Raw genomic sequence first — 16,201 nt, 5'->3', positions numbered from 1 at the left:
CTACTAAACGTGAAACCTCTAAAAAATCTTATTTTCGGAAATGGAGAGACTAGAATATATCTTAAGTATTCAGTAACTTTGGAAGATTTGAAAACTTCTTAGTTAAGCAATCTCGCCCAAAAAGAGTTCTTCAAGGCTCAACGAACATGAAACATATTTTAGTAGCCTAAGAACATGACTCATGGGGAGTTCTTAGGATGAGATTCTTAGCGGAATATAAGAACACATCTCTTAACTGTTAACTAAAAAAGTTAAGAACCGACTATTCAATAAGATATTTAGGTGCCGGTTCTTGGTTCTTTTAGTTAAAAGTTAAGAGACGAGTTTTTATATTCTGCCAAGAACCTCCATTAATCATGCTCTAAACCATCTCCAATGGTACTCTATAATTTTCTCTATATTTCACTCTAAAATAGAGTAACTCTATTATAGAGTTGGATTTGCTCCAATGGTTCACTCTATAATAGAGTTACTCTATAATAGAGTGAAATATAGAGTATTCTTATTTTTCCACTCTATATTTGGAGTAAAAAAATAAGATTACTCTATATTTCACTCTATTATAGAGTAACTCTATTATAGAGTGAACCATTGGAGCAAATTCAACTCTATAATAGAGTTACTCTATTTTAGTGTAAATTATAGAGGAAAAAATAGAGTCCCCTTGGAGATGCTCTAAGATCTTTCCAATTGTTTCAACGTTTTCCCATTAGGTCTGACATGTGTTAATCTATTCAGGTGCTTTACAAACTATCAAGTGTTCAATAATTTTCTCTCTCTATTTGTAGATGGATGAGTGCATTAAATCAATATCACCGGCCGGAGGTTGTTCTTTCTTCACAGGGTGTTTTCATTGGTCAATACAAGACTCCGAGGTGCATTACTAGATCTGGAAAAGTTGTAGAGGTATTGAAAAATGTGGTAGCTACATTTACTGGATAATGTTTCTTATACATACGTTTGGTGGAGATCAGTATAATAAGTAGGGGTTATTGGTTGTTGTATTTTAATGGATTTGAAAATCCGAACTGAATCTAGTGTTATTGGTTTTGTGATTTTCAAATCTGTATTAAAATCAGATGTTATTGGTTTAATGATTCATAAATTCTATATCAAATCAAGTATTATTCAATCGTACGAATTTACTAATATATTTTATTTTATAATAGATTTGAATGGATTTGAATAAATTTTTTAGTTAAAAATACAAAGACTCAAATCCGAGGGAAAACCTCAGGATTTGCATATTTTATTTGGATTTATAAATACTATATGGATTTCTAAATCAATCAAAATATATAAATCAATAAATATGCATGTGCGTAGCGTATGATAGGTCATAGATGCATATTAGTTTCTCTTAATTATTAGATTTGTTTCAAGTTTTCAATAATTGATCTCGCATCGTTCTATGCTTAGAGCATCTCCGATGTAAAACTTCATTTTTTAAAAAAAAATGGAGTAAAAGTGAATATGAAGTAAAAATGCTTCAACCCTATTCCATTTTTTACTCTATAATGAAGTGATGAACAAACAAAAAAATAGAGTACTCTATTTATGGAATAAACTAGTATTATGCCTGTGCTACGCACAGATCAATTCATTATATTAGAAATTATTTGATCATCATCATAATTTTCAATCATAGTGAATATTATTTAAAATATTATATAAACAGTAACATATCATTTTAGAGGTACATGCATTGAAATAAAGTGGTTGAAAGTATGAAAGAAAAACTTTATATCAATATTTGATGGTTACGTACAGAATAAAAAATACTTAATTTAGTTTAGTGTAACTTTAGATATGATGAATCTAATAATTTACTATTTTAATTTTTATAGTTTAAAATTGACATTTTATGTTGATTTACCTGAAATATTTTTTAAAGCACACATGTAAACAAAATTAATTCACATTACTTATTTTCCACATGTTGATTTACCTGACAATTTTCTTTTTGAATTTATAAGGTTGAAATTTACAGCTTAAGTTTGCATTTTGTAAATTAAAAATTTGTATAGCAATAATTAAGTAAAGTAAATTTACCTTTGGATAAAAAAAAATAATCTCCTTGATACGTTCAGCAATAACTCAATTGCAGTTGTGAATACTGGAAAATAATTGATTCAACCAATGAAACATTAGTCAACAAATCAGAAAAAATAGCAAAGAATGGAAAACGTTAAAACCTTTTTTGTCATGTCAAAAGCTTGTGCTTCTTTGATTCACAAATCACAACTGCAATTGAGTTATTGCTGAACGTATGTTCCATTATATTTCTCTAAACTGTGACCTCCAAGCCCTGTAAATCAAAAGATCGAGAAAGTTTCTAAGTTAGTTATGTTGTAGTGATCTAAAATCAAATCTCTTCAAAGTTATCGTACCAATATCAATTGCATCCCGTAATTCCTCTATATCAATCTAAATCTTGTTGATAATAAGCTTTTAAGTATTAATCTAGATGAATAATTTTAAAAATAAATTGGTGCAGAAAAAAAATATGAAGAAACCCAAAGAAAATTTAAGAGAGATGAAAAGATCTTTCATTTTTTTGTTTGCGTGAGAAGATAGAAAAATTGAGGAAAAAAGAAACAGAGAGTAAATTATATAAAAGAGGAAAATCAAAAACAGTTTGAAATCATGGTCAATTGACTTTGAACGTGTATAAAGAAAATTGCTAAAAATTAGGAATGTAAGAGATTTTCTTTTAAATCAATTGTTTTTTTTAAAAATTTTTCTTTTCCATTTGTCACAATTCTATTAGTCAAGTGACTTGTGCTTTAGTATATAAGAGATTCTATTATAGAGTGAGACATGAAATTGAGTTGTAACATTTCATACTCTATATTCATTTTTACTCTATTTTATAAAAAAAATGGAGTAGGGACGAAGATGGCTTAGTCATGGACACGTTTTTCTTATTATACAGCTTAATTAATGAGTTTGTGATCGTGATTTGTAAAACGTAAAAGTAATGGATATGAGTCACACGATGTGATTAAATGTTTAAACGAGCCATGCTGTTGCCGGTATATTCTTCTATGGGCTTAAAGTCTCGATAATGGATGGGAGACTACCAATGAGACTTCTATGGGCTTAAACCCTCAGAGACTCGGCAGAAACCATTATTTTCTTTTACGAGCGACAAAAACTAAGGGTGGACACTTTACCCGATATTCAAAATGATATCCAAACCCGATCCAAAAAATCCGAACCGAAATCTAAACCGAAGTAGCAAAATATCCGAACGGATATTGAATATAGAGAGATTGGATACCCGAACCCGAACGGATAATACCCGAACCAAATGGATATCCGAAGATAATCGAATATATGTATAATTAACCTTATATTTCTAGTTGACATCTCTCGTTTTATATAAAATATTTATATTAATACTACACATACTTTAAGTTCATATGATATACATACAATTACGGAAAAATGATTTGCTACTCACTTAAAATGCATGTCAAGTTTTTTATTTCAAAAATTAACAAAAAGTTACATCCAATTTTTTTTTAAAATAACTAAATTAATGCCTTTTTAGTTTTAAAATGTTATGTCCAAATCTATTAACCATTCAATCTATTAAAAATAAAAAAAAAAATTAACTGAAAGTTATATTTTTAAATACAAAAAACTTGAGAAATGAAAATTTTAACTTTTTTTTTCAAAATCTAAATATCCGAACCCAATCCGAAATAACCGAATCCGAACTAAAAATACCCGAACCCGACCCGAAATATAGAAATACTCGAACAGGTTCTACACCTCTATACCGAAATACCCGAAAATCCGAAATATTCGATCCGAACCCGAACGGATACCCGAATGACCACCCTTGACAAAAACTCTCGCTTTCCAACATCAACGTGCAAAAATGTACGTGTGATCGCATAGCGCAAGCATTGTTCCTGTCACGTAACGTCCACGTAGTAAAGCTTTAATTAATTTGTCAGGAAACGTATGTAGTGATGAAAAATTAAAGACAATTAACCATGCATCCACATGCATTTTGTTATTTGGTCGTTTGCTTACATTGACTTTAGAACATGATTAATGTGAATCTCTTAGAGTAGGGTTCTTAACATAATGAAGGTTATTGGTTGAGTTTTAGGAAGTGACTTTAGCTTTAATTTTTATCTACAACCTTAAATACTACCAATCATGCTTTATCTTAGTTTTTAAACCTACAACCAAAAAACTAAAGATACAGCAAAAACACACAAAAAATGGTTTTAAAAATCTTATTTTCTAAAGCCCTATTTTTTTAGTTGTAGGAAATTTTAAAGCTACATCACTTAGAGCTAAATCAAAAATTCTACAGACAAAATGCTAAAGTAAATTTTCTACAGTTACAACCCAATCAATCACCTCCATTCCATACGTTTCATAAAGTTACATATTTTAGAAACAAAATTTGTTTCAAAAAGATCTATATTTTAGATTTTCAATGCATGTTTTATTAACTAATTACAAATTTAAAAAAATTTAATTGCATTTATTTGATTTTTATTGATTTAAAATTGTGAAAAAAGAAAATCACAAAAATATACAAATTTAATGTGTTTTATTAAAATATGTGAAAAATTAAAAATGTAATATTTTAAAACAGAAGGAGTATAAGATACATTCTCGTCTTTTAGTTAAAAAAAAAACTAAAAAAAATATCTCTTAAATAAAGATATAAGAGATGATTTTTAGTTATTCTTAGTTAAAAATTAAGAAATGTATCTTATATTATGCTAACTTGCCCTAAAAGTTCCGCACTAATCATGGTCTTATAGGAAAGTACACGTTTTGACTCTCGTCTTATATTATTGCATGAACGTCTCCACCAATCACCAATCACCAATCACCAATCACCAATCACTATCGGCACCACTTTCCATTATCTCTTTTATCATTACAAGCCATATAGGAAAAGAATAATTAAAAAATATTAATTCTTTAAATTATGTATTTTGATCATTTGATGATGTATTATAGAAAATAAACTTCTGGCTGGACCAGTGAATTTTGTACCTGGACATTGAAAAGCTTTAAGTCTTAACTCTTAAGATTTGGGTAAGGGGAAAACAGGTACCTATAGTGATTTGTATGAACTACATTTACGTTGAACAAAAAAAAAAACTACATTTACTAAATGCGATATGAATCGAATTCATTGACAAATGTTAAAGAGGCGGAAGTATCCAAAGGAACTACTTCTGTTCATCTTAACTTTTAATAATCAATCTTTTAGTAGAAAAATATGATATTTTGTGTGGCTAGTTTAATTACGAAAAATAATCATCTAATCTTCAAACATACTCTGGTAGAAGATTGGACAATCCTTATTGTTTTAACCAAGATTGGGCAATGGTAATCTAAACTATAAATTAAACTTAAGAGCATCTCCAAAAAATACTCTTTATTTTAGAATTTGCAAATTTCTATATTTGAAATTTCAAAGTGTTTTTCTACAAAAGTAAAACTTCAAACTTAATTTCAAAATTATTTGTAATTTATTTTGTAGTCTTTATATTTGTCATAACTAATGTAGATCCATAAAACTTTTATAAATAAATATAACATATATAATACATATTACAAAAATATTAATTAATAAAATCTTACACTACAATATGAAATTATAAATGGACATACATAATTAAATATTAAAATACAAAAATACCACATTATTTCCTAAATTTATTTTCGTAATGCTCCATCTTTGGTTAAAGTAGTTTTTATTAAGTTTTTTGGTAATATTCTTGTTGTCTAATTCTAATTTTAAAATAATATATATATTTTTTATTTAATTGAATTTATAAAAAAATCTGAAATAATTATGAGATATAAAAAAATTAAAGATTAAAAAGATGAACAAAAAAATACTTAAAATCATAAATATGATGTGCAATTAATTGTAAAGATCAAAATGCAAAAAAAAAAATGAAACTTCAAATATGAAGTTTCACTCCTCAAAACTCTAAATTTGAAGTTTTGAAATTTATTTTTGGAGAAAAGAAAACTCTATATTTAAAGATATAAAGTTTTATTTAGAGATGCTCTAAGAAGATCATTGCAAGTTGAAGTAGTTGAGATAAATATAATGTCAACAACTATTTTTTTTTTTTGCATACATGTAATTAAATCAAAGATTTGTAAGAATTTAAGATTTGAGTAGATTTAAAAAAACCTCGAGATTTGAGTAAATCTTAAAACAAATTGCTACAAGTTTTAAGATTTTCGAAGAAATTTTAGAGTTTTTGATATAACTTTTAAAATTTAAAATATTTATTTTAAATAATATTTTGATTTTTAAATTTCTATAGGTTGATTTTTATCGTTTTATGAAATATATAAAATATTTAAAAAATCATTTTCAAATAATTTTTATTCTTTTTATTTCAAAGGAAATTGCCATAAATACCACATTCATAGTACCACTTTTCATGTTTACACTAACCACTTTTACCTTCACTTTTAATGAAGGGTAAAATACAATTATATCCTTAGGATTAACTAATATAGACTTAGGGTTTAGAGTTGAGGGGTGGGGTAGGGTTTTTGGAAAGTGAAATTTATGATTCTAATAAATATATAAAAATTTTAAAAAATAGTTTCAAACATAATTTTCGTTTTTCCAAAAGAAATTAAAAAAATAAAAATAAAAATTCAAAAATTTTTTTTATAAAAAGTTCGAATTTGGAAAAAGTATAATTCGAAGACATTTTTTTTTTTCAATTTTTATTATTTTTTTGTTATTTTTATTATTTTTATTATTTTATTATTTTTATTATTATTTTTTTAGTTAATGATTTATTATATATATAAATAACAAGGACATAAGAGTTTTTTGCCACTTAACGAAGAAAATATTTTTGAAAATATCTCATTAGTGGTGGTAAAAATGAAAAGTGGTAAACATGTAATTTCCTGTTATTTCAAACAGATTGATTTTATTTTTTTAAATGTGAAGTAATTTTTTTTTTTGAAAGTTTCAAATACCATCGTTATGGGATGTGTTATTTAGATTCATTATTTTTTTTGTACTGTAAAATATCATCCAAACGCCACGAAATCCCATTTGGTAAATTTTATTGACAAAATTCATATTTCCAATAAGCTAGAATTTGGGAAAACTTATACAAATATCTAATCCAATAATTTTGGATTTCATATAGAATTTATAAAGAGAAAAAGACTAGGATAGCACCAAACCAAGTTTTTGTTCCCAAAGTAGCACTCAAGACTCAAAGTCACAAAAATAGGTTTCATTAAAGAGGTAAATATACACTTATACCCCTTGGGTTAATTAATCCAAACCTTAGGGTTTAGAGTTAAGGGGGTGGGGTTTTGGAATTAGGGTTTAAAATTTTATAAAAAATAAAAATAAAAAATTTTAAAAACAGTTTCAAAAAGTATTTTTAAATTATAAAAAGAAAAATTTGAAAAAAAAATAAAAAAAATTTCAAAAAAAAATTATAAAAATTTCGAATCTGAAAAATATAATCTGAAACTATAAAAAAAATTTCTTTTTTTCATTTTTTTATTTTTATTTTTATTTTATTTATTTATTTTTATTTATTTTTGTTTGTTTATTTAATTTTAAACCAAGGGTATTAGGGATATTTTACCCTTTAATGAATGTCATTTTTGTGACTTTCTCCTTCTAGTGCTATTTTTGTGACATAAACTTCAAAAGGTGCTATTATTGACAATTGCCCATTTATAAATGTTAATTAGAGATTTGAAAAAAAAATGAAATCCCATCGAATCCTTGATTTAATAAGTTTTTTTTACATCTTTAATAAAATTTCTTTTAATCATTTTGCTTTTTTAATATCTCCCCACCTAAATGGGTTGACAAAAAAAATAATATCTCCCCACCTCAAACCTATTTATAAACACATCTCCCTCCGGTCATCCCGTCTTCTCCTCCTTGTCGTCAGTTTCTCTTTCTTCTCGCCGGAGAGAAATCAAAGTCCAATCAATTTCGAAATCTCAGCCCGAAAATGGATCAGATCGAGTCCGTCGAGTACAATGCCTTCGAAACCGCCAACGGAAACTCTCACACCGACCACGGATGGAAGAAAGTAGTCTACCCGAAACGCAACCGGAAGCAGAAACCGGCGGATCAAACGACCTCCGGAACCCACGTTCCCAACGGTGCATTATCCAACGGAGACAATGTCTTCCGCTCCCTCGAGGAGCAAGCCGAAGATCGCCGTCGACGGATCCTCGCCGCGAAGAAAGCCGCCGACGCCTCGGACGATTCCGATCTGGCGAGATCTAAGCGCCGATCCAACGGTTACGACGACGAGGGGTATGGTTACGGCGACAGCGAGGGTGAGATCGGTGCTGGGAAGGAGAATGCGAAGGTGGAGGGAGCTAAGAAGCCCAAGGTGAAGAAGGAGAAGAAGCCTAAGGTGACTTTAGCTGAAGCTGCTGCGAAGATCGACGCGTCGAATCTCGAAGCTTTCCTCGTCGAAGCTTCGGTATGTGTAGAGTTAGTTGAAATTCTGATTTGATTGGTAAGTTAAAAATCGAATCTTTTGATGGTTTGTTTGTAGGAATCGTATGCGAGTCAGCCGGAGATTCAGCTGATGAGATTTGCTGATTACTTTGGGAGAGCTCTCTCTGGAGTCTCCTCATCTCATTTCCCGTGGGTGAAGACGTTCAAGGAGTCTCCTTTGTCTAAGCTCATCGATGTGAGCTTTTAAAATATTGACTTTACGAAATGTCGTCATTGTTTTTTTTTTTTTTATTGTCTCTATAGTTTTCTGTTGGGTTCTCTGTCTTTTTGTTTCTTAAAGTTGGAATCTTGTTGTTTCATGCAGATTCCTCTCTCTCATATCCCTGAAGCTGTTTATAAGACATCAGCGGATTGGATCAACCAACGGCCTATTCAGGCACTTGGATCGTTTGTATTGTGGGCCTTGGATTGCATTCTTGCAGACTTGGCTGTACAGCAAGGAGGCGCCAAGGGTGGTAAGAAGGGCGCACAACATGCTACCTCAAAGTCTCAGGTAGCTAGCTGTCTTTTTGATCTAAATTATACCAATTAATTTGTGTTTGTTTTGTGGATGCATGTACTTTATGATCTTTGTCCATTCTACTTTTATCAGTTTATTAATATTTGTCTGGTGAAGTTGTTTTTAGTCGCCATTGCGTTACTGACGTCATCATTTCTGGATTCATTTGATGGATAGGTTGCGATATTTGTGACGGTGGCAATGGTATTGCGCAGGAAACCTGATGCTCTAACTAATGTATTGCCAACTTTGAGGGAGAATCCCAAGTATCAGGGACAGGATAAGTTTCCAGTTACAGTTTGGATGATGGCTCAGGTGTGTGGAGATTTATCCTTACTAGAATCTAAGAGACCCAAGACTAACAAAACATTTTTTTATGTTAAAAAGATTTAATTTCGCATTAATTTTACTCGTAATTTATGCACAGGCCTCTCAAGGTGATCTATCAGTAGGCTTGTTATCGTGGGCGCACAACTTGTTACCGGTTGTCAGTAGCAAGAGTTGCAATCCTCAGTCAAGAGATCTCATCCTTCAGTTGGTTGAGAGGTGATTACTAAAGATTCTGTAACGATATCTAGTTTATGTGTGCTGATTATCTAATCTTGGTTTTTGTGTTTTTTTCCATTCAGGATCGTGTCCAACCCGAAGGCCCGGACCATTCTTGTTAGTGGGGCTGTTAGGAAGGGAGAGAGATTGATTCCACCTCCTTCGTTTGAGGTCCTGATGAGACTTACATTCCCTGCATCATCCGCGAGAGTGAAGGTAAAGTAATATTGAAATTTCAACACAATCTTGTGTTGCATGAGAGGGTTGATTTTTGAAGTCTAGTCTGGTTTTGACGTTTACAGGCTACAGAGAGGTTTGAGGCAATATATCCCTTGTTGAAGGAAGTGTCTCTTGCTGGTGCTCCTGGGAGCAAGGCAATGAAGCAAACCACTCAGCAAATATTCACTTTTGCTCTGAAAGCAGCCGGGGAAGGTAATTAAAAATGCCTACCTACACGTCCTCTACAATACGGTGCAATTAAAATGTGTAATGTGTTCCTCTACAGGGAATCCCGTATTAGCCAAGGAAGCGGCTGCAGTCGCTATCTGGGCCATAACCCAAAATGTTGACTGCTGCAAACACTGGGTAGGATTCATTCTTCTTATCCTACATATGAGTTAGTTGTGGCTGAATGTTTTACTTACTGGTGTTTCTGGTTTGTGGGTGGGGTTTAACAGGAGAATCTCTATAGCGACAATCTGGAAGCAAGTGTGACTGTTCTCAAAAGGCTCATAGACGAGTGGAAGGAGCGTTCTGTTAAGCTGACTCCTAGTGAAACCCTCACTCTCAACAAAACAATGAAGAGCCTGAGGCAAAAGGTTTGATACTACTTTTATAAAATTCACTGTTAACAACAAGTCTGATCCAGTGATGTTCAACTAAAACAACAGAACGAGGAAGCTCTTGCTGAGGGAGGAGCAAGTGGTGCAAGCCAGTCCCTTTACAAAGATGCAGACAAATGCTGCAAGGTGATCTCTGGGAAACTATCCAGTGGTAGTGGCTACTTCAAAGGTGTAGCTATCGCTGCAGTTCTGGCTGCTGCAGGTGCTGCTGCTCTGTCTGCCAACCCCGAGGTTATAGAGGAGCTGAAGAGCCAGGTGGAGTCATTGGACCTCAGCAAATTGACTGAGTCAGTAATGACAGCTTTTAAGAACTAAAGTGAAAACAGGTGGGGGAGGGGGAGGGAGGGATAAGCAAAGAGAAAGTAAGTCTCTATTTATCGTTGTGGGTGTAGAGAAATGTTTGAAAAGCTCTGCCTTTTTTATGCTCTCTGATGACAAAGTTTTTGAAACCTGAGCAGAAGAATTAGGGAGGGGTTAGGATGATGAGGTTCAAACAAGTTGTAGAAGGTGTTGAGCATGTTGTTTCTAATTTGAGATAATTGGGGTTTTATGTTTTGTTTTTCTTTTCTGGAAACAATAAAGTTATATTTCAGTTTTGCTCTTATGTTAAGCTACCAGCTCATGAAATATGGTTGCTGTTTTCGAAAAAATCCCAATTCTAAGTATTTTTACTGGAATTATTTTCTTAAGCCAAAAGATCAACATAGAGGAAAGGAACGAGAGATAAGGGCAGTGAGAACCAAACCGTTATTATAAGACCAAGGCCTGGTCCAGTGTTAAAAGACGGATTGTTATGTCTCAGAGCTCCTCTTAGGCTACTCAGTCAGAGACTAAGACCCGTTTGAGAGAAGTTGCGTTCTTGAATCAAAGACACAAAAGCGAGACAAAATAATTTATAATTATATTACATAAAAAATTACGCAAGAATATTCCAACAGAATATCCTGTGGATCCATGCACGATTGTGAAAATATAACTCTTTTGGTATACAGAATTGAATAGAAGTGAAAATAAAGGCTACAAGTTTGATCCAATTCTATGTGCAGTCGACAAAAAAAAAAATCTTTTTGGAATGTTACGCAAGGAAAAAGTAAATGCATAGACCCAAAATTCAACGGCTGAGATTTCTTATGACTGTCTGTAAAACTGTAAAAGAGTTAAAAAAAAGATAGGAGCCACACGTGTCACTGTCTCGTCTAAGCTTGAGCAAACTTCTTTGCGTCGATCATACTCTCTCTCTCTCTCTATATATATATCATCATCACTCTCGTCTCTTCTCAACCTCTCCAGGAACTAATCGAAATCTGATCTTCTTCTTCTTCACCTCAAAGAAGGATATGGTGTTCAAGGTCTCTCTCGTCTCAACCTCCCCCATCGATGGCCAGAAACCTGGTACCTCTGGTCTCCGTAAGAAGGTTCGTCCATCCAAAACCTTCTTCTGGATCCGATCTGTTTAGATTCTCATGACTAGATTCTAAGTGAGATTAGCATTTCGTTGTAGATTTGAATTTTTTAGATTTGATCTATGCATTGATCGATCCCATATGATAGCTGAATGATTACAAAACTTGCGAGTTTGATATTACGTGGTTGAATCGATGAGATCTTTAATTATATCATTCATTGTTCGTGTATAAAATGATCTTTGGATGGATACGCAAATTCATAAATCAAGTTTTATTGAGACTCACGGTTCAGTCATGTCATGTGGTGTATCTATCTATCTTTATGCACTCACCACCATCATCAACCTTCTGCTATCTCTGATTGGGTATTATGTCTTGTGTAGGTGAAAGTGTTCAAGCAACCCAATTACCTACACAACTTTGTCCAATCAACTTTTAATGCTCTTACTCCAGAGAAAGTCAAAGGTTAGATTTTTCATTTCTAATTTGAGTGGCTGCTTGTAACGTAACTGTTCCTAGCCAGATTTCTCTGCTCATTTCAATGAGTTTCTGTGCAGGTGCCACTCTTGTGGTCTCTGGTGATGGCCGTTATTACTCAAATGATGCTGTTCAGGTTACACCAGTTTCATCACTTTTCTTCCAAATTTTGGTTGAATGCTTATACTTGTGTATTGATATATTCATGTATTTACAATCTTTTGGAAGGAACTTACATGTTACGTTGCTACACGCCATTGAATAATGAAACTTAAGTTATCAAATCTATCAATAAAATTTGCATTAGGAACAGCTAGAGAGCGCAGATGTTGAGGTTCTGTTTGTCTTTGAAGATAATCTCTGAAACTTGCTTGGAGGCTTTTTTTTTTTTTGGAGTTTGTTTGACCTGCTCATGTTGAAACCCGGTTCCTGCTATTCCAGATGATTCATACAAATTGGTTTCCTATCTTAACAGATCATTATTAAGATGGCAGCAGCTAACGGTGTGCGACGTGTGTGGGTTGGTAAAAACACTCTCTTATCAACTCCTGCTGTATCGGCTGTGATTCGTGAAAGATCAGGAGCTGATGTGAGATATCTTTCTCTGATCTCATGTTTGTAGTGATCTTTGCATTGTTTCTTTTATTATTCTGCATGAGCAAAAAATGCAATGATGGTGTCGAGAGACTAACCTCAGTCCCCGGTTACAGGGATCGAAGGCAACAGGAGGATTTATTTTAACAGCAAGTCACAATCCTGGTGGCCCTACTGAGGTCCGTCCTGTTCTTGTTTTGTATCTTTTGTCAGCTGCCCCTTTCTGTTGAGATAATACTAATAGTTGATTCCGTGATACAGGATTTTGGAATCAAATACAATATGGAAAACGGGGGACCTGCTCCTGAATCAATCACTGATAAGATTTACGAGAACACTAAGACGATCAAGGAGTACCCAATAGCAGAAGATCTACCCATTGTAACTAACATTCTGAAGAATCCGCTTACTTGACAGCATTTATTCCATCAACTGCTTTTTTCATTGAATCGTATCTGTGATTAACTGAAACAGGTTGATATATCTGCCATTGGCGTATCCAGTTTTGAAGGACCTGAAGGAAAGTTTGATGTTGAAGTTTTTGATTCCGCTGATGACTACGTTAAACTAATGAAGTGAGTGCTTCCTAAATTTGAGAGCATGATTCCCTCTGTGGTCTATGTGCAATCTCTGTGATCTTTCTAAAAATATTTTTCTCACTCCTTTAAGGTCAATCTTCGACTTTGAATCCATCCGGAAGTTGCTTTCATCTCCAAAGTTTTCATTCTGGTATGTAGCTTGAACTGGTGCCTTAACCTTTTCTACTGGAGTTAACTTCTGTATAATATTTTCCATCGCTCTAATGTTATCTTTTACCCTGTTCTCTGCAGCTATGATGCAATGCATGGAGTTGCTGGAGCCTATGCACATCGGATCTTTGTCGAAGAACTCGGTGCGCAAGAAAGTTCTCTATTGAACTGCGTACCCAAGGTTTTATTTTTGTCCAACCAATAAATGCTATTCTTAAAATGATTACAAATACATCTACAGCCTCATATTTACCACTATACAACATTTTGTAGGAGGACTTTGGTGGAGGTCATCCCGATCCCAATCTGACCTATGCTAAGGAGCTTGTGGCACGAATGGGATTAGGTAAATCCGACACCGGAGTTGAACCTCCAGAGTTTGGTGCTGCGGCTGATGGTGATGCAGACCGTAACATGATCCTTGGTAAAAGGTAGCTTGCTAATGCTCTTTTTAAGTTAGATACATACATGGAACGGGTATATCAAGTAGTGTTGAACTTTAAGCACGTCTCCTCTTTTGCAGGTTCTTTGTAACTCCATCTGATTCGGTTGCTATAATTGCTGCAAATGCTGTTGGGGCCATACCTTACTTCAGCACTGGTTTGAAAGGTGTTGCAAGGTATTATACACTCGGAAGCTTTCTTTAGTTTTTGCAGAATTCTGTGTATATAGCGCTTTTATTACTTACTTTTGGCTCAATTGTTAACTTCCGTTTCTTATTGCAGGAGCATGCCGACCTCAGCAGCTCTTGATGTCGTTGCAAAGAGCTTGAATTTGAAGTTCTTTGAGGTACATGTCACCGTGCAACTTCCATCCTGATTATTTTCCTCCTAACTCCATCAACCAATTCACGCCTCTTATAAAATCAAATATCAGGTTCCAACAGGCTGGAAGTTTTTTGGTAATCTGATGGATGCTGGAATGTGTTCTGTTTGTGGGGAAGAAAGTTTTGGAACTGGTTAGTCTCTCTTTCCACGCTCACACATCTGGTATTAACTTAAAAACAACGGATAGGGTTCTGAAATATGGATCTCTTACAGGGTCGGACCATATCCGTGAGAAAGATGGGATTTGGGCAGTTCTTGCGTGGCTGTCCATACTTGCTCACAAGAACAAGGAAACTCTTGATGGTGACGCTAAATTGGTGACGGTTGAAGACATTGTCCGCAAACACTGGGCAACCTATGGCCGTCACTATTACACTCGTTACGACTATGAGGTAAAAAGTTGCCAAGTTTGGTGATTGTATAATACCATGTCATGCGGAACAAAAAGAACCCTTTTGTGATATCTTAAATTTTTTTTGTCTCCCAAAAGAATGTAGACGCAGGTAAAGCTAAGGAACTGATGGAGCATTTGGTCAAATTGCAATCTACAATCCCTGAAGTCAACAAGTACACACACTTCCACTTGTTCGAAATCCCTAAAGTGCAATCAAAAGGTTGTCATCAGTTTGGTACTATCTTATTCTGACATCGATTTTATTCAGGATGGTGAAAGGAATTCGTTCGGACGTGGCTAACGTCTCGAGTGCGGATGAATTCGAGTACAAAGATCCAGTTGATGGCTCCATCTCCAAGCACCAGGGAATCCGTTACTTGTTTGAAGATGGATCACGACTTGTAAGTCCATTATTTTCTTCGGTTTTTGAGCCTTGGGGCATATCAGCTAGAACAAAGTGATATTCAACTATAAAGCATAAAAACATGTGGATATTGTATCAAACATGAAAATCAAAAAGTTAATCCTTTCTTGATCTATTCTAAAAAATATCATGTGAAGGTTTTCCGTCTGTCTGGAACTGGCTCGGAAGGAGCAACCATCCGACTCTACATTGAGCAGTACGAGAAGGATGCTTCTAAAACCGGACGAGAGTCCCATGAAGCTCTGTCTCCTCTGGTCAGATGTTTAAGAAAACCCTTCAAAACTACTAATACTAAAAAAGAGCAAGTTCTCATCAAATACTAAATTGTTGTTTGTTTTGTGTGATTCACAGGTGGACATAGCTCTGAAGCTGTCCAAAATGGAGGAGTTCACGGGCCGATCAGCCCCCACCGTCATAACATAAGAAGGCGGGTCAAGTGCAACGGTCTCAAATCATACACTTCTTTGTCTACTTCTTTGGGATGCTTTGTTTCTTCTTATTTAAATGAAACTATGAATAACTAAGAGTCTCGGGGAGCCTTTCATATTTCATGAGTTATCGTGAAGCTTATACTTGGATTTGTCTTTCTCGGTTTTGTTATTTTACATGTATTACGTACATGATTAATATTTGTTATTGCAGTTCAATGATTTTGCAAGTTCCGTCTCTTAACATCTAACAACTTTATTGATAACTCAACGTGTTAAGATTGGTTATGCTTTAAGCTTCTTCAAATGGATGCGATCCACTGACCAAATCTCATAGTTTTATTTAATAAAAAAATATTATCATAACCAAGAAGAATACATACATACAACACAATCTAAATCGTTCAGTTGGTTATCTAGAATGGTGGTTGACCACCGTCTCTGCATGCTTTTATTAACTATACCACAATATATATATTGAC

General features: G+C 33.6%; 2 protein-coding genes across 2 annotated transcripts; both read left to right on the top strand.

Annotated features, from left to right (window-relative positions):
• Positions 1 to 7,881: 7,881 nt before the first annotated feature.
• BNAA09G30070D lies at positions 7,882 to 11,030 on the top strand. Its single transcript, XM_013882765.3, has 10 exons — positions 7,882 to 8,495; positions 8,571 to 8,708; positions 8,838 to 9,026; positions 9,210 to 9,347; positions 9,460 to 9,578; positions 9,662 to 9,794; positions 9,881 to 10,010; positions 10,084 to 10,163; positions 10,256 to 10,396; positions 10,469 to 11,030. The coding sequence occupies exons 1-10, from the start codon at positions 8,013 to 8,015 to the stop codon at positions 10,733 to 10,735; spliced, it is 1,818 nt and encodes a 605-aa protein (XP_013738219.1). The 5' UTR covers positions 7,882 to 8,012; the 3' UTR covers positions 10,736 to 11,030.
• A 579-nt stretch (positions 11,031 to 11,609) lies between these two features.
• LOC106440984 (probable phosphoglucomutase, cytoplasmic 1) lies at positions 11,610 to 15,949 on the top strand. Its single transcript, XM_013882766.3, has 18 exons — positions 11,610 to 11,835; positions 12,210 to 12,291; positions 12,384 to 12,439; positions 12,779 to 12,892; positions 13,014 to 13,076; positions 13,159 to 13,278; positions 13,372 to 13,472; positions 13,567 to 13,626; positions 13,728 to 13,827; positions 13,920 to 14,077; positions 14,170 to 14,265; positions 14,372 to 14,435; positions 14,523 to 14,604; positions 14,687 to 14,865; positions 14,964 to 15,040; positions 15,136 to 15,268; positions 15,429 to 15,545; positions 15,643 to 15,949. Exons 1-18 carry the CDS (start codon positions 11,758 to 11,760, stop codon positions 15,712 to 15,714), a joined length of 1,752 nt encoding a protein of 583 aa, XP_013738220.1. The 5' UTR covers positions 11,610 to 11,757; the 3' UTR covers positions 15,715 to 15,949.
• The last annotated feature ends 252 nt before the right edge of the window (positions 15,950 to 16,201 follow it).

The sequence above is a fragment of the Brassica napus genome, chromosome A9, assembly GCF_020379485.1.
Source record: "Brassica napus cultivar Da-Ae chromosome A9, Da-Ae, whole genome shotgun sequence".
In the NCBI taxonomy this organism is placed as follows: Eukaryota; Viridiplantae; Streptophyta; class Magnoliopsida; order Brassicales; family Brassicaceae; genus Brassica; species Brassica napus.
This window is presented reverse-complemented; position numbering and strand designations above follow the sequence as displayed.